The 27157-nt window shown below is 41.9% G+C and overlaps 1 protein-coding gene across 6 annotated transcripts in view; it reads right to left on the bottom strand.

The window, feature by feature from the left end:
• The window catches only part of LOC138503901 (mucin-5B-like), a 456236-nt gene that overhangs the window by 335027 nt on the left and 94052 nt on the right, over positions 1 to 27157 (bottom strand). For all 6 annotated transcript variants that reach the window (XM_069623984.1, XM_069623983.1, XM_069623988.1 and 3 more), the window contains one exon: positions 9841 to 10018. Coding sequence is in view for 2 of the 6 variants with exons in the window: in XM_069623986.1 (XP_069480087.1) it covers positions 9841 to 9870 (30 nt within the window). In the remaining 4 variants the exon portion in view is untranslated. The remainder of the gene's footprint in view (positions 1 to 9840; positions 10019 to 27157) is intronic.

Raw genomic sequence — 27157 nt, 5'->3', positions numbered from 1 at the left:
TTTGTATAAAAAGTTCTGCAGCAACACACACATACTTGGTTTGGTACTTCAGCAGATGTGCTTTTAAACTTTGCTATTTCTTTTTTGTACATGTGTAATAGAAGGTTGACATCTGCAAGGTTGTTGGTACTCTTTTCTAAAGTTACTGGATTTAGTAAGTGCTCTTCAGTTCCAAAATATTTGTTTTGGATGTGGTCTATTTCTTTGAGCAGTTTCTTGGCTGTACCATGTCATTTAAATGCTCCAGTGCTAAAGTAGGACGTTTTGCATAGTACAGTCTGTGAACGAGATTTCGTACAGTTGAATGGTGTGTTGCTTACATTTTCATGTGGTGGAAGGTGCTTTTGCAAGCAGGTCCAGAAATGCAGACTAATGAATATCCTTGTAGTCTTGGGTATTTGCGCACTGGTAAGGAGTGCATAGTTTGTAATATTTAAATTTTTAATTTGTCTTTGGCTTTAACATACTGATTGAGGAATTGCTGCAGAGATTTGAAAGATTGTTTGCGCACGTTACACATTGATGTGCACAGCAATTTGTACACGGGAGGTATTGGTTCAGTGGAATGGAGAGTTGATTGTACGTTTGTTGGGGATATTCTTGCAAGCAGCGTTTCTTCTTCCATAATGGCATTGTCTACCTGTTCATACCCTCGTCCACTGCTATGTATAGCAATTGGATTTATTTTTGCTCTTGTTTGTATGCTTGTTCATAAAAAATGGGTCTGTGCTGGTGGTGTGAATCCACCCACCTGCACAGATGTTTGCAAATGTATCTATACTGATATTGCATCTGCTAAGTAGTACTGTTTGCAGTTTACTAATTCATTTTGTTGGTGGTTTCATTCTGTTTAACACTAATATAAATAATTTCCTTTTGAGGAGCAGTGCACTATGAGAGCGCTAGGATCAGTTTTCTGTGGTACGTTTTAAGGGTGGAGTGTGATTTCTCCCCTGTTTTAATAAGGTTCTGAAGGATCCCATGGTGGAAAATTTTTTGGAATCCTTACTTGTGGCTATGTTACCGTTGGTAGATTTAGGTTTAGAACTACTGGTAGGTGAATTCTTCTTATGCATTTAGTTTTACTTGTACATTTTGAAAGAGAAGTCACACTTTTTTTCCTGGTATCTGGTTCCAGTTTGCTTAGTGACTGAATTAGCAGTTTTGTTTGAACTTTTTCTGCAGCGTCTGCTAGAGGTGGATGGGCATTTTGCATGGCTTGCATTTTATTTGCTCGATTTCTGAGTTGTTTTCTACTGAGTTGGTTTTTGATAGGCATTGTCTTGTAACTACAGAAATGGAGTCAATAGGTGTACGCCTCCTATCTATACCTCAGTATTTCAACACATATGTGACAGAAGGCTAGCCTTCTGTCACATATGTGTTGAAATACTGAGGCATTGTCTTGTGTCTTGTGTCTGTTGTAGAAATAAGGAAAGTGTGGGTTTGAAAGTTGTGAAATATATATTTGTGTGTACTGTGCATGAGTGCCTGAATATGAGGTTAAGGAGTGTGATTGTGCAAAGGGCTGTTACTTTTGGTTGGGAAGGTTGCACTGCTACGTGTGTGTGTTCCTATGGGAAAGGTGTTCTTTAGTGTGCATGACAGTGTAATGGGCTTGAAGAAGTAAGGGCATTGCAATGTTTTTATGAAACTAGTTCGGGTAACATACTGGTGTTCTGATGACAATAGAAACAGTGGATTGAGTAAGGGTGAACCGACTGCAATGGGTTTGGATAACATTGTGTAGGCTACAATAGAAGAACACTGCATTGTCTGAGTAACAATCAGAACACTACAACAGTACTGCCCTTACTTTTATGGATGTGAAGAGTAGGTTTCTTCTGGGTTCTATTCCAGCAGAGATGTCACTGGCTTTTAGCAGGCGGTTTTTCACTGCAATTACAAAATAAGGAAGTTAGTGGGTATGTGTGTTAGTGGCACAGTAATAGCAGTAAGAGAACACATTGTTTTAGATTGCCGGAGGACTTTTGGTAGGAAGAGTTAGTGTGTGTTGTTTTGGAAATGGATTAGTAGAAGTTATAGTAGGGTAAGACAAAGGGCAGAAAGATGCAGAGATTTGAAAGGAGAATATTACTGTGTATGTAAGTTTGTTAAATTTCTCACACTTGCTACATGAATGCAGATTTTTTTCAGTTGTTGAAGTTATGTATTCAAATGTAGAGATACTACTGTTCCCAATGTATACATGTATTTTTTTGCTTTCTTCCCAATTGTGCATTTTGTGAATTGTGCAATGCATGTGTTTAGCATGCTTTCTGAATATACATGCAGTTTCCCTTTTTGTGTGCATTGTGGGCATTCGAGATATGATCTGGCACTTGCATGTGCTGTGGAAATGTTTCCAGTGTGTTTTTTTTATTTTAAAAAAACACAGGCAGTGGTGCTGAAATTGAAATATGTGATTTGCAGCTGTTATGCTAGTAGGCAGTACAAGACAACTGTGAAAGCAAGCAGCATTGTAAATAACTGTCAGTTGATGTGAGGAGATGGTACAAATGACAGTATGATTATTTGGTAGGTTATACAGGCTAAGTGGCAGGCACCCTGTTCATATGGATGCAATCTATGTACTAGCTATGCTTTGGTAACATACATGCAGTGCTAATTTTCTATGTGCATTACAAAACATATGCATACCTGTAGTTTCTGTTGCTGGATGTAGATTAATCAGGAAGTAGGAATCTTAGAGTGTGTTACAGTACTTTTGAATGCAGCTGCTTGGAATCATAGGAGACCTGTTCTCTGAGTGTTCAACAGTACATCTGCAGTGTTGTACTGAGTTTCTAGAGTTAGATGTAGAGATCTTAGATGGTGTATGGTTGTGGAACTGCTTATCAGTAGCCAATGAGAGAGTGTTGTAAAGTGTGAAGTGGAAAGGGAAGAAGGGCTGCCCCTCTGTCACGAGATCCGCAGACACTGCAAAAGTCTGTGGATCACACGTGCTGCATCCGGGACTCGTCAGCATGCTTGGCATGGATATGGGAGTATACTATGGGGATTATCCAATCAGGTGTTAAGGGTTTGCTTTGCAGGAAGGGAGGGGAGGGTTTTACTTTTTTCATTGCTTTGTTGGTTGTATGGTGAAGATGGCAGGAGTTTTTATCTGCGTAGTTGGATATAGTTTTGTTGCTGATTTGGAGAACTATGGAAAGTCAAGAGGTGTTTCAACAGATTTTGGGTTTCCAGGCAAGAAGGTTTTGTGGTGGAGTAAGCCTGGATGCAATTTGGAGGGGCTGGTTTCTCTTTGAAGAAAACTCTCTACTTTTGATAGTCCAGATATCTTGTGCACTATTTAGGAGAGTATTTGGGGTACATCAGTTTGACTCCTGTATTGCAGTCCTTTGTGGAGAGACTCATGTTCCCATGTGCAAAGGTGGTGTTTTCTGAAATGTCACCACGAGGACAATGGAACCAACCAAATGTGTTTAATACCTAGTAAAATGTTGCAAGGCATTTTGTGAATAAAGGCATGGGTGTAGTCATGCGGCGGGTGAATGTGTTTGTTTTCTCCAATGAAAATATTCACTCCCTTAGTGTGCAGTATTTTAGGGCCGATGGAGTTTCGATTGTCCATTCTGGGTAATGGTAGTTTTTTTTCCAGAATCTGAGGAATGCTGTTGAGAGGCTGATATAAGGAGAAAAGGAAGATAAAAAACAAAAAAAAAAATTTTTTTAAGCACCTTTAAAAAAGGCTCTTTTAAGAGCCACCACTAAAACAGGAATTCTCCTACCCTGGTTCCAATTTCTTTCCCCACCCCCATGCATTGCGTGATATGCCGCGGAAGGCAGGTATGGCAGGAATGGTAGGTATGGCAGGTATGAAAATGGAACTGTGGAGGCAAAGGGATTGGTTAATAAGGTTTCCTGGGTGTGGTGTGCAAGGAGAGTGTGTGGCAGAAGGTCTGTTTGAAGGAGGAGTGCAGATGGCTATGGCTATGGCTGTGTCGTTCAAGAGGCAGAGTGTATGGATTTTGGGGGACTCCTGGATACATTGGATGGAGGTGTATGCAGAGCACTGTGGAGTGGCTGCACATCTTGGATTCTCTTATGTGGATGTGCACTGGTATGGAGTATGTGGAATGAGGTGGCTGTATTTGCTTCCTCTGTGTGCACCTTTGGTGACGCAGCATCATTCAGACACATTATTGTTCATTGTGGAGGCAACCGTTTAGGACATGTTACCGGAATCTCATTACAGTTTGTGATGAAGGAGGCACTTGGGAAAGTCATGGACATGTTTCCAAACTCCCGAGTAATTTTGTCTTGCATTGCCCAGATACAGATGTGGCTGCACTCTTCTTCATTTGGTCTGCAAATGGAGAAAGCGAGCGCAATGTCAACAAGGTTGTTTGCACCTCTTTGAGAGATGTTGGCATGTCCTCCTTCCACAATGAAAATATTACATTTCATAGCAACAACATTTGTTGCAGAGATGGAGGCCATCTTACTGATGCTGGAAATCAGCTTTTGTTGCAAATTATCCAAAATGCATTCTTTTTGCAACTATAGCAAACATTTTCACAGTTGGTTTTGTCCACTTGAAACCTTTCACAAAGAACAAAGAAACCCCCAAAAGCCTCTTTTCAGAGCCACCACTTTCTCCCAGAAAAGGATGATCAGGGGTCCGCTGACTTTTTCGGAATGCCTAGGGCCCTGCACCATTTCATTGGCGCTTCTATTTTTAAACTGTGAAAGGTGGCTCTGAAAAGAGCCTTTTTTATGTTTTTGATTTGTGTATTTTTTGGGATTTTTTAAACATGACACACAAGGGAGGGAAAGTTAGGGAGGGTAGGGAAGGGGCACCAGCCACAGGGATAGGAAAAGGCAGATGGAGAGAGGAAGATGTTGGTGTGCCTCATGGAGGTAGTGAGCACTTTCCTTCATGATCCTGGACCGCAGCCTCAAAACCACCCCAGAGTTGCTCAGCCCTGCAGAGTACTGCGTTGCAGTACAATCACAAAACAGTGACTTTTGAAAGGGAAGGATTCACTGTGGTGCGTATGGCCTGTGAGGCTGCTTGAGGAATCCTCTGTCCTGGATTTCGTGGATGTTGCACTGGAACTCAAACTATTACCCTGTTCGAAGGAGAGGACCCTCCAAACTGCTGCTTTTTGATTGGATCTTAGGTGTCACTGCATGGAGGTAGTCCCATAACTGTACAGCCCAGGTTTGCCTTGACTTAATACCATGTGGCACACATTGCAGCAAACCTTGGCCACACTAGCCTTGGTCTTACATCTACGGTGATAACAAAAACTCCACACCCAAGACTCACGCTGTGAGCTGAAAATGAGGACTTCCAGTACCTCATCCTCTTCTTCCTCTTGTTCCTCTTCGGCATCATCATGCCTGCTCCCTTCTCCAGGCCCTTGGGGAGGTGGTGGTGGTGTTGATTCATTGTGGACATCCTGATAGTACTGCACTCCGCAGACTCATAACAGGGCTTTAAAAAAAAAAAACACCAACAGAGCAATATTACACACATACATACACAGAATTAGGAAAGAGAAGGGGTAGCAGCAATGGAAACAAATACAGGGGAATTAGGGTTTTCCACAGGTGGGGCTTCAGGGGAGGAACGGAGTAAGGTCTCATTGTAACGTATTTGTTTACAGGGAATTTGTGGGGATGGTTGGCTGGGATAGGGGCAAGGGGTACAGGTGCAGGTGGGGCAGTGATTTTAATTGTCTCCATGATATGTCCCTGTACAAAATCTTTTAAGTCGGCAAAAGTGTTCAGCAATTGGTCAATTTTTGCATCCAGGCTATCTAGTTTATTTTGTACAGTGTTTGTTTCATTTTCTATGTGCTCATGCACTTGTGGAGGACTCCTGCTTCTGGGGCATTTCCTACATTTCCTGTATGTACTGTTAAAGGTTAAATAAATAAATATCTGTCAGCTGTTTGTGAAGCAATGTGCATTAAGTGTCTTACTTTTCAAACTGTGTTGTGTACCAATAGAGTTAAAGTCTTCACTCATTTCATCCCGAGGGAAATTCTCTTCAAGCCATTCCAGGGTGCTTGACATTTCTGAGTGAAAAAAGAAAATATTTTTTTTCTAGTATTGTAAACTGAACAAACTGTGCAGTTATAGGAAAAAATGTAGTATACCTACCACTTAGTAGTACAGTTGTGCTGTCAGTACTTTGAAGTTGTCTCACTAACAGTTGCTTCTGAGTTTGTATAAAAAGAAGCACTGAGGTAATATTGTTGGAAGCACAGCTTATTTTTCTTGTTGGTACATTCCATTATGTTGATCATGTATCATGAGATACATATGTATCATGTATCATGAAATATATAGTTCATTAAGCAATGCATTGCTATAAACACCATTGTATTATTGAGTTATTTCCAGTATAGGAACCTACTCATGTAGAAACTTAGGCATTGTGTGCAGCATGCACCATAGAGGTGCAATATTCATAATCTTGCCATGTTGGATAGTAAAATGATGAATGCTTTTGTTTCAGATTTTTGCATACAGTGAAACATGTAATAAGTAGATAATAATGCCTTAGTTACTACATAAGTGTACTACAACACACAAAACTTAAAGAGACCACAATGCATACAAATATGAACATATACAGGGAAAGTAAAGTAAGCAAAAAGCAGCAGTATTACCAGAAAGTGTTCATAACCTAACTGATTAAGTTCATGCACAGAAATTATTGCTATGTTTCAAGCCTGCTTCTTTCCCTATGTATAAGTATCATATGATGTGACTGAACCCTAAGGAAAGTAGTGTAAGAACATATGAGAACGGTAAGTTCTGCAAATCTAGTACCTTTCGAATTGTTAGTTCCTGACTGTAAGTGAAGTAAACCACTTGGCCGAGACATGTTAGTGAATCAAAAAAGAGGGAGCCAGACGTGTAATGTGATCAGTGTTGTCATCAATGACATTTGTGATGTCATCTTTGATGTTATGGGTGTTAGTCTTGGCAGTGCACGGGGGTGGCGCAAGTTATGGTTGCTTATCTTACCATAACTGGTGAATTTCTGTTTTTTTTTTAAATTTTACTTGTAACCATTATATGAATAGGTTTTTATCAGTGCAAAGTAACCATACTGTCCCTTTAAAAAATGATTTTCCACTGAATATATATATATATATATATATATATATATATATATATATATATATATATATATATATATATATATATATTCAATGAGAAAACTTTGTTAAAAGGATGTTATGGTTAAATTGTACTAATAAAAACCTATGAAATTCAATGAAAAAACTTTGTTAAAGGGATTTTATGGTTACTTTGCACTGATAAAAACCTATTCATATTATGGTTACAAGTAAAATTAAAAAAAAAAAGAAATTCGCCAGTCAAACATATTTCGAGTAACTTTATCACATAGCCGGTCCCAGGTGGACATGGCCACTTTAACACCATTTTTCCCATTTTTCATCCCTTGCTGTCAAGGCCAGTAGCCAGATTATCTGTGTCATGATCTTATACCATGACCCGGACAATCTGGCCACTGCCCATGGCCACAGGCTATACCTCAGTCACCAAAGGTATATCACAATTTTTTGTGCATGCATTATGACACTTGTCAAAAAATAAAACACAGGCACATTTGCAAAACCATGCTTTCCCGTGCTTGCCAATGATCCTTACACAAGTTTGTTTGAAATCAACCCATGTTTTTTTTCAAAAGTGTAAAATTATATGTACATACAATAGTCATGTAATTTATCCCCAACTTGACAAAATCCATTTAGACTTTACACAAACATTCAAGGTTGGGTGTATAATCTTTCTGAAAATTTGTGTCCACATTCGTCAAACGGCAACAAAGTTATAAGCTATCTAAAAATGTTGAGACCCTCTCTAATTTAGCCCCCTCTTGAGGAAATCCCACCAAACATTACAAAAACATGTATATATAGATTTAAAATCATCCTGCACACTTTTGTGCAGATACCATCAAATGGCACCACATTTATAAGCCTTTACATTATTTTGGGACCCCCTCTAATTTCGCCCCCAGCCATTCAGTACTAGGTCTATATTAGAATTCCAAAATTCCATGCAGTTTCATTGAGTGGTGCCAAAGTTAAAAGCCATCTAAGAACTGCACCTGGACATCTTAAGTGTCCCGGAACTTCACAAGACTGTTCGTGAACATCTGGCCTGTTTGCAGACTTTTACGGTGAAAAACACCTGTTTTTTGGCTTCTTATGGCCATATCCCATCCACATCACCCCCCCACGTCCCCAGAGATTGTTTGATAAGTTTGACAAGTGTAATGGTGTGTTTTTTTATATGTTTTTACCCCGATGTCCAATGACATCAGCCGGAGCCTGCAAATCCAACATGGGCGTTTCCAAAAATCTGACACACTTCATGATTTTCAAAAACCAATCAGTTGACGTGTCCAATGTCCGCAGGCATCAATCACCCTCTAAGACAATCTGATGCCTGTCCGCGGACCAAACAGGGAAATGGGTCCGCGGACCAAACCCAGATATCACTAATTTTTTGGGACCGATATTTTACCTGTTTGTAAAAAAAACTACTGAATGGATTTTCACCAAATTTACAAAAGAACCCTTTTGGGATCAAGCCACCGCTCCTGCCTCAAATTTGGTGAATATCCGTCCAGCGGTTTGGGCTGCAGGCATGAGCAAAGTTGTTCTCCATACAGTCTATAGAAGAAAAAAAAATGTAGGACCCCCGTATAACTTTGCTCCCCCTTGACGAAACCTTACCACACTTACCAATAAAATTCAGAGCTGGCCATATACTTTTTCTGCAAAGTTTGGTGAGGATTCATCCAGGGTGGGTGAAGTTATAAGCCACCCAAAAAGTGCTCATCCTGGGATGACCAACTTAACCATAACTACACGGCCACTACAGTGGGCCATATAATATATATCTCAGTTGCATGTTCTGCATTTGCACTCTTGCCCCCTTAACGTCAATTGTCAGGTTCAAACGCAAATGTCATCAAATCACTTCTGTATCTCTGAGGTAGGCAGATCAAAGGGAAAACTATAGGGTATGGAGAGATGCAACACAAGTTCTATACAAGTACTGGCAAAACCAGCAGTTTTGCTTTTTTAGAGGAGGGATAGGTGTTTTCCATTCACTAACTGACCGTAACAGCACTGATAATATGCCGCTATTAGATAGCAGAAGCTGCAAAATGCTCTGTGTACCTGGGCATGTGATAGCAGTGCTTCGCAAATGCCTTTTTAATACCTGTACACAAGCCAAAACCGTTGGCTTTTCCAACGTTTGTTTAAGGGACTGAGGTTAGCAGAACTGCAGAGGGTATTCATAATGTAACCAGTTATTAGAACATCTGTTGGCTATTTGTGGAATTGCAGGACATATGTAGGGTGTTCTTGGAACTGCTATCAAACTCCCAAAAGGGACGATGTTGACTATAAGAAAAAAAAGTGTCCGGAAGCCGTCCTGTACCCTCGCTTAGAGCCATGAAATATCCCTGGTTCATGGAAACAGGTGCTACTAGAACAGCTAGCTTTGTTCAAATTTACCAAAAACACTGTCATATTATTAATATTATTATTATTATTATTATTATTATTATTATTATTTTTATTTTGGTTAATTCTCTGCAAAAACGCACATCTGCTACATTGTGAGAACCAAAGTCTGGTCACGACTTTACAGCGTACTTGTCAATGATGAGCACTTTTCATTCAAATATTGTACATAATTCCTTTAAACACATGCTGAAAAGTGTTTTCAAGGTTATGTGGGATTCTGGAATACACAGGAGTTGCAAAAGAGCTGTTTCAGTCTGGAAAGAAGAAAACTGGCACTTACTGCATTCAATCGTCGGGCAGCACGGGTCATCTGCACTGTACACTTGCACTGCTTCAAAGCCGTCCTTCGAACACTCCTTTACATCTCGGTCCTGGCACGTTATTGGTGTGCAGGCCACTGTGACGGAGTCGTTACCACACACACATTGTTCGCATCCATTTATCCAAGTCTCTCCAGGCTGAAAGGGAAATGACAGGGATATTACGCCAGGGTGGCAATGCTGTTGCTTCATACTGCAGCAAGGGCAATATAGGCACCTTTGAGGTTGCCCCATATGGAGCGTTTCGTCGTCTAGCAAAGTCTTTATGCATAACATATGGTGCTGTGTAGTGACTGTGAGAAATATTGTGAACTGCCAATGTAGGGCTTCCAAAGGGTATAATGTTCAGAAATGCTACATAATGCGATTCCATTTCCCATAAACTCGAACACCTTTGGAGTGCAAGCTGCTGATAAAAGTAAACAATCGACAGGGGGCTTCTTCCTAGTATGAAGTAATGAGTAAACAGGCATTGTCCTTGATGGTTACAATGGAAACAGTATATTAACAAGGGGGTCCTGGGAGTCCCTCTGCCAGACATTAGTCCTGGTTACAAGAGACTTACCCAGAGTCTTTAGCTCACTATCTTTCACAGAGAAGAAATATCCCAAACATATCAGTCTTTGTCCTGCCCTGGGGCAGTCCAGCACCGAAATGCTAGGCAATTCTCCTCTGAACAAGAGTACCAACAGAAACCCCAGACACGTGTTTCGGTCTGGTTGAACCTCATCAGTAGGGTGGATCTGTGCCTCTCTAAAAATAGTGAGCAAGGGGTCCACGTCTGGATTTCCCTAGTAACTTAGGGTGAGACCCAAAGTTACTTGAATATGCATATTAACAAGGGGGTCCTGGGAGTCCCTCTGCCAGACATTAGTCCTGGTTACGAGAGACTTACCCAGAGTCTTTAGCTCACTATCTTTCACAGAGAAGAAATATCCCAAACATATCAGTCTTTGTCCTGCCCTGGGGCAGTCCAGCACCGAAATGCTAGGAAATTCTCCTCTGAACAAGAGTACCAACAGAAACCCCAGACATGTGTTTCGGTCTGGTTGAACCTCATCAGTAGGGTGGATCTGTGCCTCTCTAAAAATAGTGAGCAAGGGGTCCACGTCTGGATTCCCCTAGTAACTTAGGGTGAGACCCAAAGTTACTTGAATATGCATATTAACAAGGGGGTCCTGGGAGTCCCTCTGCCAGACATTAGTCCTGGTTACGAGAGACTTACCCAGAGTCTTTAGCTCACTATCTTTCACAGAGAAGAAATATCCCAAACATATCAGTCTTTGTCCTGCCCTGGGGCAGTCCAGCACCGAAATGCTAGGCAATTCTCCTCTGAACAAGAGTACCAACAGAAACCCCAGACACGTGTTTCGGTCTGGTTGAACCTCATCAGTAGGGTGGATCTGTGCCTCTCTAAAAATAGAGAGCAAGGGGTCCACGTCTGGATTCCCCTAGTAACTTAGGGTGAGACCCAAAGTTACTTGAATATGCATATTAACAAGGGGGTCCTGGGAGTCCCTCTGCCAGACATTAGTCCTGGTTACGAGAGACTTACCCAGAGTCTTTAGCTCACTATCTTTCACAGAGAAGAAATATCCCAAACATATCAGTCTTTGTCCTGCCCTGGGGCAGTCCAGCACCGAAATGCTAGGCAATTCTCCTCTGAACAAGAGTACCAACAGAAACCCCAGACACGTGTTTCGGTCTGGTTGAACCTCATCAGTAGGGTGGATCTGTGCCTCTCTAAAAATAGTGAGCAAGGGGTCCACGTCTGGATTCCCCTAGTAACTTAGGGTGAGACCCAAAGTTACTTGAATATGCATATTAACAAGGGGGTCCTGGGAGTCCCTCTGCCAGACATTAGTCCTGGTTACGAGAGACTTACCCAGAGTCTTTAGCTCACTATCTTTCACAGAGAAGAAATATCCCAAACATATCAGTCTTTGTCCTGCCCTGGGGCAGTCCAGCACCGAAATGCTAGGCAATTCTCCTCTGAACAAGAGTACCAACAGAAACCCCAGACACGTGTTTCGGTCTGGTTGAACCTCATCAGTAGGGGGGATCTGTGCCTCTCTAAAAATAGTGAGCAAGGGGTCCACGTCTGGATTCCCCTAGTAACTTAGGGTGAGACCCAAAGTTACTTGAATATGCATATTAACAAGGGGGTCCTGGGAGTCCCTCTGCCAGACATTAGTCCTGGTTACGAGAGACTTACCCAGAGTCTTTAGCTCACTATCTTTCACAGAGAAGAAATATCCCAAACATATCAGTCTTTGTCCTGCCCTGGGGCAGTCCAGCACCGAAATGCTAGGCAATTCTCCTCTGAACAAGAGTACCAACAGAAACCCCAGACACGTGTTTCGGTCTGGTTGAACCTCATCAGTAGGGTGGATCTGTGCCTCTCTAAAAATAGTGAGCAAGGGGTCCACGTCTGGATTCCCCTAGTAACTTAGGGTGAGACCCAAAGTTACTTGAATATGCATATTAACAAGGGGGTCCTGGGAGTCCCTCTGCCAGACATTAGTCCTGGTTACGAGAGACTTACCCAGAGTCTTTAGCTCACTATCTTTCACAGAGAAGAAATATCCCAAACATATCAGACTTTGTCCTGCCCTGGGGCAGTCCAGCACCGAAATGCTAGGCAATTCTCCTCTGAACAAGAGTACCAACAGAAACCCCAGACACGTGTTTCGGTCTGGTTGAACCTCATCAGTAGGGTGGATCTGTGCCTCTCTAAAAATAGTGAGCAAGGGGTCCACGTCTGGATTCCCCTAGTAACTTAGGGTGAGACCCAAAGTTACTTGAATATGCATATTAACAAGGGGGTCCTGGGAGTCCCTCTGCCAGACATTAGTCCTGGTTACGAGAGACTTACCCAGAGTCTTTAGCTCACTATCTTTCACAGAGAAGAAATATCCCAAACATATCAGTCTTTGTCCTGCCCTGGGGCAGTCCAGCACCGAAATGCTAGGCAATTCTCCTCTGAACAAGAGTACCAACAGAAACCCCAGACACGTGTTTCGGTCTGGTTGAACCTCATCAGTAGGGTGGATCTGTGCCTCTCTAAATGGAAACAGTGACATTAAATTAGGGAGCATTACAAAGCCCTCAAGTACTTCCTAGAATACGTTTTAAGCCAGTCAATCAAAAGCCTACTTCATTGATCTGCAACCTTCTGCTCGCCACATGTTTTGGACTACAACCACAATCAGCCCTAGCCAGCATAGTCAACAGTAAGGATTCTTGGGAGATGTGGTCCAAATAATATGAAGAGCCACAGGTTGCAAAGTCCTGGCATAAACTGTAGCTGTATGAGATTGCATTGGTGGTAGCCTACATTTCTTAAATGAAGAAGTTCACCTTAGGGAGCTAAGCCTTAGATGGTTTTCCAACATGCTCTTCACTTGTCGTGGTGCTTTGTTTGTGAAACGTACAGTGTGGCTGTGCTGAGCATTAGGAAGGTGCATATGTCTTGTAGTTAATTAATGGCATTCTGTGTTTGATTCATTGGGCCTGATTATGAGTTTGCCGGTCCGGATACAACGGTAGCGGAAAGCTTACCGGTGTAATTGTATCGGAACCGGCAAACTCTGAGTTGTGCTCGCGGGTGCCTTTCATTCCACCAGGTCTGATCGGGCGTAATGAAAGGCACCTGCGAGCAGAGCTTGCCTGTAGGACCGGCACGGTAATGAATCATGCCGGTGCTACAAGCATCCCCATTCACACTGAACACTATGGGGCTCAAATGGGAATAGGGATCACCCGACTACGGAACCCGCAAAAAGGCAATAACCAGGTCTGGCGGGGCCGGAATACCCTGGTAATTGCCCATTCCCGGGTGCCAGACTTTCTTTCAAGTTTGGAGGTAGCCTTGCCGGTTTTACCAGCAAGGCTACCTCCAACCTTGTAATGAGGCCCATTGACTTTTAAAAAGAGATGTTTTTGAATGATTACAAAGCGTTTAATACAGAAAATTTGATCTATGGTGCACAATTCCATCTTAGTATTTTGTATGTGGATAAAATATAAAGCATAGCAAAACTGTTTTGGTTGGAACAAAAATGAAACATATGTTGATAGAATCAGAAATCAATAGTGGTTAAAAAAGTTCAGGGAGTAGTGAACAAAGCATATTACAAGTACAAATGATCATTCTAGAAAAACTGAAGAAAGATCTATACATAGGTGATTGGAATGTATCCCTAGCAGAAAGGGAAGCATCTTGGACTGATATACTGTCAGTAGTTCATCTAAGAGGAATGAATGAACATATTAACTCAAATTATCTAATTGGACAAATGTTGATTGTTTCTTGTCTGCTATAAGATAGCTGTCCCAATAGTATTTGGTTCTGTATAAGGAACTAAAGAATAGGAAAGTATGGGTCAAAATAACTACCATTGTGGTTTAACTGAGGTAATATACGCTTCATTCGAAGTCTGGTAACTTCTAGCCAGAAGAGTGCCAGGTTAATGCCCTTACGCTTGTTGTCAGAGGCATGGTTACCCCAGAGCCTCAACATTTGGTTTCATGCACTGAGGAAAGCAATAAAAAAATATGGAATGTGTATGTTGAAGGTAACTGGTTTAAAGAAGTCACAAGGAGAACATCTAAAATTGTTGACAGTAAAGAAAACATCATACTGCACAAATTATAATTCTGTGCAAGTAGTGCACGGGAGGAGAAGAAGCCAATTAATTTCCAGTTCAGCATTTGCTTTGAGCAGTGGCATATTTCATAGTGGCTGTGTGGGTGGCAGGCGGTGTGGCCTGTGGATGGCTGCAGTTCACCAAGGAGAGGATATCATGGCAGGCACTGGGTAGCGTATAGTTTTGGTGAACCGCTGGCAGAGTGATGCTGTTGCCTGCTGCTGAATTGTGGCATGAACTGTAACTGTAGTAAAGTATAGGAAAGCCATTAGCGGTACAGAAATGAAGTGGGGCACTGGATGGAGTCTGTTTCTGGCAGATTAGTGAGGGCAAGAGAAGAAGTGCCAGACTTCGTAGCAGAGGTACCCTGATAAACACTTCTGCTAAGACTTGCATCATCAAGGTCTTGCAAAGAGCTGTTCCAGTCTGCTCGTGGAAGCACAGGTTCCTCACTCTTTCTATATCTCCACAGAGCGATGCCCTAGCCCAAGGCCCAGGGGCTAGCACAGAACACTACCAACCCCCGAGTAACACGTCTTCAACAAGCTTTCAGAAGACTCAGCACACACAATCTGCCATTCCTCACATACCGTGTTGCAGCTGTCCAAACTGATATATATGTCCTGCAAGTTACATACATCTGTTTATTAGGCTGAATATTGTGACCAATCAAAACAGAAGAGTCCAATATTAGCTTAAAAGGGGTTCTTACTGAATGACTATAAGAATTGTTTAACATTCAAAAGTGTGGACATTATGATGTTCTTATAATGTCCTTTGCTTTTATGCAAATCACCAGGATTGGGGTCTATGAAGAGATACTGTGTTGCAGAACCTGGTCGGTACTGCCCCTTCTTCCCACTGCCTCGCCCCTCCAAAGAGGTGACAGTTCTCACAGTACATTTTTTCCATTTCTAGCACTGCCTAATTTTGAGGATTGATTTTCTTTAATGGTAGGACAACTTTGGGACGTCCTGCTGTGTTCGTTTGGCCATCTGCCACTCTCCAACACACACTGAATTAATTGTGGTGCCCCTGCGACTATGGCTACACTCTCCTGGAGTATTTAACATTCTTGTCACTATCCCTCATACAATACCTTTTCTTCATGGGGTCCATGGGTGGTGCAAGATTGCCAAGAATGTATGGTACCATCCTATGTTGGCCCGCATTTGTTGGACTCCCACACGACTAATTTTGGACTCAGTTTCTATTCCCATGCATGGTTCTTTTACTGTACTAATTGTTTCTGCATCGTTTTTAATGTTCTGTTTTGACTTTATCGGATTTTGTGTATGTATTTTTTATTAATGTCCTCATCTTCCTTCCCAAGGCATGATGACTCCTCTTTGGTGAGCAAGTGCTCTGTATAACAATAATTACAATGCATTACAATAAGGAGCTCTAGAGCCAGCAGATGATTATTTGGCAACCTGTGGAAATGGGACGCGGTGATGACTTTGGAGATGAAACAGAAAAACAATCACAGTCTTAACTGTAGTAAATATGGATAATAAAAAGACTCAAGTAGTTTATTCAAGCCCATTCATTGTTATTGGATGGAACATATACGGTTGCATGTGTGGGACCAATTAAGTAAACATAGGGCCTCATTAGGAGGTCGCGGTAACCCACCGGTGAAACAGGTGGGTTGACGCTGTACTTGTAACACTGTTTCCGGCACCTAGCTTCCCAGTGCCACTGGGACATTACAAGTCTCAGAAGACCAGGAAGCTAGGTGCTTGAAAATATTAGTCCCCATTTCCCTTGGAGTCCGATAGGTCAGACCTGTCAGGCCTAGTGGACCCAGCAGGCAGACTCGGGAGTGTGACAGGCTGGAAACAAGGGTGCCGGTAATCTTACCGGCACCCTTGATTCCGGACCGCCACACTCATAATGAGGCCCATAGCCTTCTGCGAAGAAACATACACATTTTGCTGAAAGGTAAACAATGAGTATGGACATGGAGCACGGATAAGAAATAGGATAGCAGAAGACGCTCTTTCCAATACAACAGCACTAGCTATTTGTCCAATGACCTGCAGAGTCGACTGTGGAATGAAATATGCATAGATTGTATCCAGAAAAGTCTTTTCATTTAAGCATGCCAAAGAAAACAGCAGAAGCAAGTGATGTCTGTTTGTGATGAGAATTAAATAAATAATGGAAAGGATGCAGGGGGAGTAGTACTAGTTCTCAGTGATGAGAAATAATAAACAGAAATAATTGATACAATTTAAATATGAACAAATTAAGCATCTATAAGATTCCAACTGCAATGTAGAGACACTGTCTACATCACTTTTCAATGCTACATTTACTTGAACAGACTTTTGTAAATGCACACATCACCATATTTACATTTTGTTTACCCTGGGTGCACATGCACCATGGATTGAAAAAAGCATGAGGGTCCAGGATAAAGCTTTCATTTGATAAACACCAAATTCCATCAGAACTTCCATGCCTATCTAAGTCTTCCTATCTCATTTTAGTGACAATAGATACCAACTCTCTTATTCAATGCACATGTCAGAATTTTAAAAAGTATTCTAGAAAGCTCAATTGAATCAAGCTTTATATTCCCAAATGTGAATCACTTACAAAATGAAAGTGCATGTCATTTGTGTTTCTATTGTACAAATGTACATTTCTCATTTTCAAAGGGCAACTTGAAGGTGGGTAAATGGGTAGCAAATCTCCCTTCCCCTTTTTCTTGAATGATTTATCACTCGTAACAGGACTCTGCTTGTGATGTAACCAGGGAATTACTTCAAATACTTTATTTTTCTAGTTATGCACACAGTGAGATATCCGTTTGGCTCCCAGAATACTTCTTCTTTGTGTGCACAATACACAGAGAAGGAGTAAGGGGGTCTCTGCCTGTATACACACCATCGGTCCTATTCAAATTAAATCTAGAATTTAAGAAACACATACACTTGTGAAATATTTAATATTTAATTAGGATGCATAGTCAATTTATCTACCATGCCCCCTCAATACTTTCTCTAATAAAATGGACTGGAGTTTAATCTATTGCTCTTCAGAGTATTGCTTCCCTCATGATTATTTCCCGTTAATATTATACTCACATATTAATTGCTGTTGGCTCATAAACAGGTGGGCACCATCTTAAGAACTGGTTCAATTATCAGGTAGATGTCGGTCAGAAAGATGGTGTCAGCTGACCTCCAGAGCTGGTCTCCCCCTTTTCTGTATTGGGGCCTGGTCTCCCCCTTTTCTGTATTGGGGCCCGTCTCCTGTCTTTTCCATTGAAGAAGGCCTGGGTCTTTAACTCCAGATAGGCCTCACTTACAGTGCTGTGTTTTTAATTCAAAATGGGTCCAAATGAAAGCAATCAATATCATTCTCCTCTCTGTTATTATCATTTCTCCTTTCTCTCCTTCTCCAGTCAACCAGTCGGTTTGTGAGTGACTGTCCCCCCAGAATCAATGGGTTTGAACCTTTATAGAGCAGATGTCACTCCCCTTAAATGTGTGTACAATTTCAATAATCTAATTGGTCAAAGTGTGCGGCTAGACAGTGTTCCAAAAGTTAAATCACACTAAACCAACCCCTCTGTGCTCATTGGGCATGTTATTGAAGAGGGAATTCTTATCGGAGTGAGTCCTACTCTTAGCTTCACCCCGTTTGATTTCATGTCAGCTTGGAAATGTCTATGTTAATTGTAACTTTGTAAAACAGCATATTCCTCATGCATGATCATGTTACTAATCAGTTCATCAGATTGCTATCACTCAGGTGAACCAAATGATGGGATTCTCATCTCAACATGACGTATGGTGGGTGTTATAGATTGTTGTCTTTTTCTAACTAATAGTTTTACACAATTATTCAATTTGCAGCTCAGAATAACATTCTCGCTGGTACAGATGACAAAGACTATACATCACTGGAGTGTGCCTTTTCTGTGTAGAAAATATCTGCTTTTACCTAATTTACATAATTACATAAAACATTAATGCAATTTGAATTCAGCTGATAAAGCTTTTCACCCTGAACAATTGCTTTTACAAATTTGCTCTCTATGGCCTTCTGACGGAAGTTACAAGCAATAATCTAATTCCAAATGTAAAGTTCACATGGGCATTTTTTATTTTTTTCAAAATATTTCACGGCATCTCTATATTCTGTCCCTTTAAACAGAACATCTTGTATTAGTTAATTCCTTGTGGAGCTGAGGGCTAGGGCATTTTTGACCTGTGTGAATGATGTTGTTATGGTGAAAAATCTTCTAAGTTAGGCTGCTGGCAAGGCCATTTTGAACTTCAGTCCAGATCTCTTGAGTGATCCCAGGATCTGGCTGCCCCCTTTGTCAGACCTCCAGTCTCTAAAAGTGTGACATTCCTTCACTCTGAAAGATGGGGGATTTGATTCCTTGAGAATCCCGCTACAGGGAGCTTATTTATTCCATATTTAGGGTATTTTGGCAAATACCATGTGGCCGATAAAAGTTGTAATTGGGAAGCCTTTGTTTTTATTACCCAGCCGCTGGATGTAAGCAAAGTAATAAGTCGTAATGATGAGCTTCTAAGGCCAGTGTTCATACTTTGCTCATGGGAAAGAAGGCCATCCATGTTCTGTAGCTTGCTGGGGGATGGAAGACCATTTGGCAGTTCTCAGGTTGGTTTCATTAACAATTGCATCCTTTATGGTCACATTTTCTTTTCTCCTTGCTTTTAAATTTGCACAAAGCACTGTAACATTATAGCTTTCACTTTGCAACTAAACTCCTGTCACTACCTTTTTAATTATCGCAGTGTGTTTCTTTCTATGAAGCAGATTTGTTGTCCTGTAAAGGGAAAAAGGCACAAGACAAGGCCCAATTTGTTTTTTCTTCTCCTATGAAATGATGTGCTTTTCATGTCAGATTGGACAGTTCTTCCAAATAAAAGTTGCTGGAAACTTTCTTGTAACTGGAAAAACATATTTGCTTGGGTTTGTCCATTACTTTGGAGATAGACATTTATTAAAGATAGGCTTCAAAGATTGCGTGTTCCCTTGCATGTCCCATTTCACAGATGTAGTGTACAGCCTGCAGCTGAAATGTGTTTTTAAATGTGTGCTTTTCTTTCTCTGCGTACTTTTCTCCAGTCTATATTTCCCTACAATACCAAATGTGGCATTCATGCAGGATATCATTCTAATCTATTTGGAAGATAAGGTCAACAGAATTAGGCAAACCACAGATGGCAGTTTGCCTAACACTATTCACAAAGAAAAGTGAAAAGCCCCTTTTTAACAATATTTACTTGTAGAATATGTGGAAACACACATACATTCTGTAATTGAGGCTCAAGTAACATTATTAGCCTAAACAGCTCAATCAGTCTGGTATGAACATATGCTTTCAGTTAGTGGTAGTAATCAGAGCAAATGTTGTTCTCCTCTAATTGTTCTATCAACTTCCTTATACATAATTATACCACTTATGGCCTAAATTTCCTTTGCCTCCTTAAAACCAGTGGAGCAGACCAGATTCAGAACCATGTACTGCTCTGCTGGATTTAAATAGTGTTCCGCATGATTCCCAAAATGATACAGGAATCTGAGCTGTCGGTGGGTTCCTCTGCCCTTTTCTGTCCCAGGTGGAAAATGCACTTTTATGACAATGTGTGCATGCACAGAAGGCAGTGATGTGTAGTGGCATCTTCAATGTGCAAACATGGTGGCCATCATTAGAAAGGATTCCACCTGCTTTTTTCTTGTGCAATTCAATTCAGATGTAGTCATATGTGAATTCAGCCTCGCCTCCTGCTTTAAACAGGAATGCATGCAAATGTCAATTTCCCTGCACAGATTGGGGAGATTTGCAGAGCAGTTTTCCATCTCTGTTCAGGGAAACCATTTCAAAATAGCACAGATGTGGAGAAACAAAATGTGTGAAGTGTCAAACTACTCAAACCAGGATGCATAGGATGGCAGGCACTGTGAGGGGCCAGAATCACAGCAGGTGCCATGTTTGACCCTCTTGCAGGTTTACCAGGCGTTGGCAGCCAACACAAACCAACAGAAAACCCAAAACAAAGCCCACTGGGGAAGGAAATACAATCCACAGCAGCCTTAGCAGCCTCAGCACCCACCACGTAAAAGGCAGAGCCCACAGAGCCTGCAAACAATCCGGGCAACGCCCAAACCAACACCCTGACATACGCGCGTGCTGAACGATTGTTCGTGCTCAGAGCTTTGCCGGCACAGATGCACCAGAGAGGAGCTCCTAGCAGGCACATTACCTCGCAGGGCCGTTCCTCATCTGCAGCAGTCTTCGCAGGCCCTCAGGCTCACAGTTAAGTGCGGGGGGATCAGGTGGATGCAAGGGAAGCTCAATCTAACTGCTTAGCAAATGGAGTCTAACTGCATGTAGTTGGGAACGGGAGCGGACACCGGGTGGAGCAAATAACACAGATCCAATTAAAACGCATGGTAAGTGTTCGGGGCTCATGCCACTAATGTTGCATATGCTTTGATGTACAGAGAGCAGTCAATCAAAATGCACGTCCTAACTTTCTTCTCTCTGCCAGACCACAGATACTGTTACTTTGTTGGTCTAATGCTGCGGGAGACAGCAGATTACCCGGTCTGGCTCTGAAACGGACGAACAGCTGAAGCTAAGTGCAGATTTCTTTAATGACATAGAGTGATGTGTGCAAAGTGTAGTTCTCACGCTGTGATAACTTGCAAAGTAAGTAATCCTGTGCTGCTATGTTTTGGGACATTCATGTTTAGAAGTTGTGCTCATTCATGCTAAGGTTTGTGTGACAAGGCCCAGCATTCTGGTCAGAGGTTCTGGTCAGATACTAGGCTCCAGAATCAGTGGCAAGTAGCAACCACTTGCCTTACCAAACAGAAGGGGCAACCACGTAGCACACTCAAAAGGGTGTGTATGGGGGAAACACAGTGACAGCACAACTGTGTGGCTAACCCCCGTTCTGAGTGCAAGTTTTAACGTGTGTTCATGTGTGTATGTGTGTATAGTGGGTACTGTGCACCAGAGTGTGCTGTTGCAAGGAGCCAGCGGAAGGAGAACCGCAACACAAGAGCCAATGAGCAATTTGTTCCCTAACACCCTTACCCATCCATAACCTCTCCCTAACCCTCTTACCAGTGTACCCCCTTCCCTCTACCCATCCAAACCATGGACCCTAACACGCTTTCCCGTGGGGGTAGCAGTGGCCTGTGTTTCCCCTACTACAGGTGCAAAGACCTCCAAAGGGAGGTAGGAGTGTGGGCTGCCTCTTCGCTGGATCAAGATTCACCTTGACAAAATGGGAGCTTTCCTCGGCAGGTTTCGCCACCCCTTGGCTATTTTCTCACCCCACAAAAATGATGCTGTTAAGGTTTTCAGATCAGACAAAGAAAGGGAAAGAAGAAGAAAAGTAGAGAGCAATGCAGGCACGATGACGGTTTTAGATGTGGAACGTGGGTTGTCACAGTGTGAAGTCCTAATTAATTAAAGTTGTATATAAGATTTCTCATGTACGGTATACACCTTGCAGGTCCTCCCAGATCCATTCATACTATTCTATACAATTCCCTTGTATCCCCTTTGATTAAATTTAATTTATCTGAAGCCTCTGCTTTATTTAAATCCTCCAATAATGCTTTCATGAAGTACAAGTTCTTGTCAGGCACTGTGGAATTCTTGGGGTTCTGCATCACCAGTGAAGGAATTTCATCTATGTTAGCTTTAATCAGAGCAACTGAACTTATTCACGAGGTTCTCAGGAAACTATGTAAATGGTGTTGCAAATTATTCAGAGAAAACTGAACTACTACAACGGTTACTAAGAAAAGGCTCTTTTCTTCATGCATGAACAAGAACATGAAATCATACATTGCAAATGTATCCTCCCTCAAACATTTTGGCACCTATATATACCGGCTTTGACTAATTATGAGATCGTTTTCTCTTCTGTATCTGAATGATGCCTATTTGTAAACATGGTGGTTTGGGGTTAGAAGACATTTCCCAGTAAGTGCAGAATTATGCTGGGATTAGTAAAGAGCTGCTGGCCTGAGCATGGATGAAAACATGCATATGGGTTAGGAAGTTATACTTGATGAAGGCTCATTTACTCTAAGTGCCTATGCTTATCCCTGGGAGTAGAAAGACTTCCACCACAGGATTTCCAACATTGGCAGCCAAACTGCAAGATTGTATTTTCACCATCAAACAAGCCCTAAGGGTAAAAGCAACAAGCAGACTGTGTGTCCCGCCTGACATGTGAAGCAGCTGCACCAACCACATTCTTAGAAGACAGATGTGTAGAAGTGTCTCTGCAGTACAATGGTAAATGCCAATGACGAGAACCTAAGCAACATTGACTGGAAAGCTACAAGGGATGTCACATTGCAAAGAATGGGATAGGATGTGAGAGACAAATGTCTGGACAATAGAAGACTGCAGGTGTCCTTGCAATCAGACCGACATATAATTCCAAGTGTATCTTTCACAGAGGAAGAGCTACCGAGATGGGACAAAGCTATACCTCGACTATCGTGAGGTCAAATCTAATTGCTTATTGGAATAGATAAAGTTAGATTGCGTCTGATATATTCAGAGTAATGGCAATTGAGATGTTGACATATATATTCATAACTGGTGTTTTCTTCAAACAGCTGATTTCTTCATTTTACTCTATCTAATGCAAATGTGTATGGCCAAACGTCATTTAAACATGTGCAAAAGGTGCAAATGTGCAGTGAACTGGCCCCAGACGGACAAATGGCCAATGCTCTTTGTTCAAATGTGCACTGTGTGGGAATGACTGTTATATTTGGAACCGGTAAGCAATTGTGGTGTTAACTTTACATTAAGTTGCGGTAGGAAATACATGTAAGTGAAATGTAAGTGAAATTATACGAATTATGATTATAATGTGAGGTGATAAACTGTATGAGCTTTTCCTACATTTTGGTAAATTACGATGTGTGGCTTTGATCCTTTTTGCATTTGCGGCCTGGCCTGTTCTACCCCTACCGTTGCTCTTTTGTGTATTCAGTCTCTCTCTATTAGTTTATAAAAAACTGTATACAAAATAGAATTCCAATCATATAAGAAAACCTCATCTCAATAAAAAAGGAATGCACATCAATAAATACAATAAATATGATATAACATTGATCTTAATCTGAATAAAATGTTAATCAGATAATTCCATATTAAAATGCATAGACACATAAAGAAAGAAATGATGAAACCTCCATCAAATTTAAACAGCTGAGAAAAGACACAGTTTTAATTAATAAACATGTAGAATTCCCTTCTAGAATCCTAAACCAGAAGTATAATTCATCTGAACTTTTTGTCTGCTTCATTTTTAGAATGACCATGGAGGCAAGTCTGGATCATTAAGCTAGCGTTGTAGCTGAGCGAGTTCAGTGGTCCCCAAAAATATGTGTGTTCAGCCTGTCAGATGCAGAGTTATATCCGGGAACAGGACTTCTTTGACCTTTATTCTTCCCAGGTGGATAAATTAACACTGGATTGGGTACTAACAATACCTAGCATTTGACCTAGTCAACCATGAGATCCTCTGCACACACTTAGAGTCGGCAGCACATTTCTCCCAGGAGGCAACTGAATGGATCCAGTCCTTCCTCAATAACCGCACTATGCAAGTCTTTTCCCCGTCAGCAGCCACTGACCCCATGCCCATCACCTGTGGTGTGCCACAGGGTTCTTGCGTATCCCCTACCCTGTACAACATCTTCACAAAGGCCCCTTTCGATGATCTAGATGGCCTGGGTATCACCAACACGAACTATGCCGATGATACCCAGATCCTCATCCCGTTGATGGGGGATTATGACAAGGATTTGGCCTTTGTAAATCGTGTGTACCTCATCATCCAGGCATGGATGGCCTCTCATGGTCTATGCCTGAATGATGACAAGACTGAACTCCTCATTTTAGGCACTACACCTAGCCTTAACAAATTAGGTCAAAACTATTCCTCTTTTGTCATTAACAATAATATCATTACCGTAGATAAGGAGGTCAAAACCTTAGGATTCTATTTAGACTCAACACTCACTTTCAAAAAACAAGTCAATGCCATATGCCATGGCCTCCGCTACAATTTATACATGTAAACTCATTAGAGCATCTAAACCATTCCTCTCACCAAACAACTGCATCACTATAGCCAGAGCATTGATCCTATCCAAGTTGGATTATTGCAACGCGCTCTATGTAGGCAGCAACAAATACATTACAAATAAAATCCAAATCCTGCAGAACAATGCCTTAAGAGCAGCCCTAAGCCTCCCGAGGAAAGCACATATCTCAGAGACTAGAAGATCATATAATTGGCTCTCTACAAAAGATAAAATCTTCCTTAAATCGGTCTCTCTGACCCATAAATGCTTACACCAAGCAGCCCCGCAATATTTAATAACGAGATTCACCAGACTGACTTCCTGCCGCCCCTCTAGAAGGGCCAACTCAAACCTCCTCCTCGTCCCAAGATTCAAACGTACTATGGCTGGAGGGAACAGTTTCCTCTTAAAGCAGCACAATTTTGGAATTCCTTACAACCATTGCTTAGGGAAGACCTTCCCCACCTACGATTCAGATCCAATACCATCCGCTGGATCAAGGAACACGATACTTAATAAGACATTTAACCACATCCACAGCTGCGCCTATTGTAAATGTGTATAAATCGTATATCCTCTCACCTCTATGCTTAGATATATCTACAACCTGTAAACTATGTATATTCACATTTAAATTATAATTTGATGTAGTGACCCAAATGTTTGATGCTTCCAACACTGTAACCCACTTGGATTCATTTACTGCGTATTCTGTAACCTAAGTTGTACACTCGTCTTGTTGCTTGTGCCCTGCTACCCACGGGATAGGTGCGCTCTACAAATAAATAAATAAACAAACAAAACAAATAAAACTAGTATTCCAGTACTTATAAGTGCAATATTTAAAAGTGATGATGATATCATTAGGCACAAAGCTGACAACACCTCTGGCGGGCACTCTGCCTTTTGACCTCCCCACCTGTACTGTTAATTACAATTTCTCACCAAATGGTGGAGGCTTCATGCTACTGGAGACAGCGTTGGAAAATCATTTTATAGTGATAGCATTGAATGCAAAAGCATCGAATGTAAAAGCCTCGAAAAAAATGCATTGAAAACATGCATTGTTTTTCTCATTATTTTTAATGGGGGTCCCCCAACCCCTGTTTTTTTACCCCTTAAAACACATTTTAATTAAAAAAAAACCTTTACCTACAAAACAAATGCATTTTTTTGAGGCTTTTTTTCAGTAAACCCCCCTTTTTCCAAGCCTTGAAAAAGTAAGAAGAGCAGTTTGTACAGCAGCAATTTTACTGTATTGGTTAATATAGCAATTACCCCAACTCAGGATGTGCACATGGCCAATAACAGGCTGCCAGCCCTATCCTAAACTGGCCTGAGTGAAGCAAAGTTCTCATTGAGGACTGCGGGCCGTTACCGGTCATGTTCACATCCACGATGAGGGTGTGATAGCTATTCGCATCCCGGGGTGTGCCCATGGTGCAATTAGTTTACATTTTTGTAGTTTTTTTCAGGGGTTGGGCTCTGCCTGCATTGCCTCAGACCAAGCTCCCAGAAAAAAAACAAGATGGCCACTACCATGGGAAAAGCGACTTAGTCCATTTTCCATTTCCATGGTGGCAGTCGCAGGTGGGAGGATCACCGGGATGAAGTACAAAACTCTGGTACTGCAGGTCAATGTGGAGGGGATAGAGGGTGGTGAAAGTGTTTGGATGTCTTTTGGGGGGATGTGGGGAGACAACAGGAAGAGGCTCCATGTGGTCTCCCCACATTCAAGATGTTGCGACCCATAGAAGGGCATTGGGTGACTGGAAAGAGCAGATGGTACACAGTGTACCCTCTCCCGCTCTTCCAGCCACCTGATTTGCTGAGCGACCTTCCCTGGGAGCAAATAATAGTTACGTTGAAAGGGACGTTAGAATACAGTAAAACAACCACACATGTTTTATAAATATGTACAACCATTTTTAAAAAAGGTAGCAGGTGCCCCTCTCTGTTCTTTCGAGAGAGGGGCGCCTGCTACCTTTTTTGTATTTTTGGAAGGAACTTGGGGTTGGTCTCCCGAGGTTACCTGGGGGCAACCAGACTTGGACTCCCTGCTCACTGTGCTCAGAGAGGCACACTCCACCTCACTGATGAGGCCTTACAAGGCTGAAACACGTGTATGGGGTTGCTGTTGGTACTCTTGTTCAGAAGGGAATTGCCATAGCATTTTGTTGCTGGACTGCACATGTGGGTGGGACAAAGACTGATATGAAAATGGATATTTCCCATCTGTGAAAGGTACAGTGAGCAAAAAGCAGATGGCTGCAAACTCTCAAAGTGGTTAAAAACCACTGAACAGGTTATCATGCCGTGGTCTTTCGAGAGAGGGGCGTCTGCTACCTTTTTTTTATTTTTGGAAAAACTTGCGGTTGGTCACCCTAAGTTACCTGGGGGCAACCAGGAGTGGACTCCCTGCTCACTGTGCTCAGAGAGGCACAGCTAGGCCTCACTGATGAGGCCCAACAAGGCTGAAACACGTGTATGGGGTTGCTGTTGG

Source organism: Ambystoma mexicanum, chromosome 11, assembly GCF_040938575.1.
Source record: "Ambystoma mexicanum isolate Mex_15411 chromosome 11, UKY_AmexF1_1, whole genome shotgun sequence".
Classification (NCBI taxonomy): domain Eukaryota; kingdom Metazoa; phylum Chordata; class Amphibia; order Caudata; family Ambystomatidae; genus Ambystoma; species Ambystoma mexicanum.
Note: the sequence above shows the minus strand (reverse complement) of the source record. Positions and strands in the feature narration are given on the sequence as shown.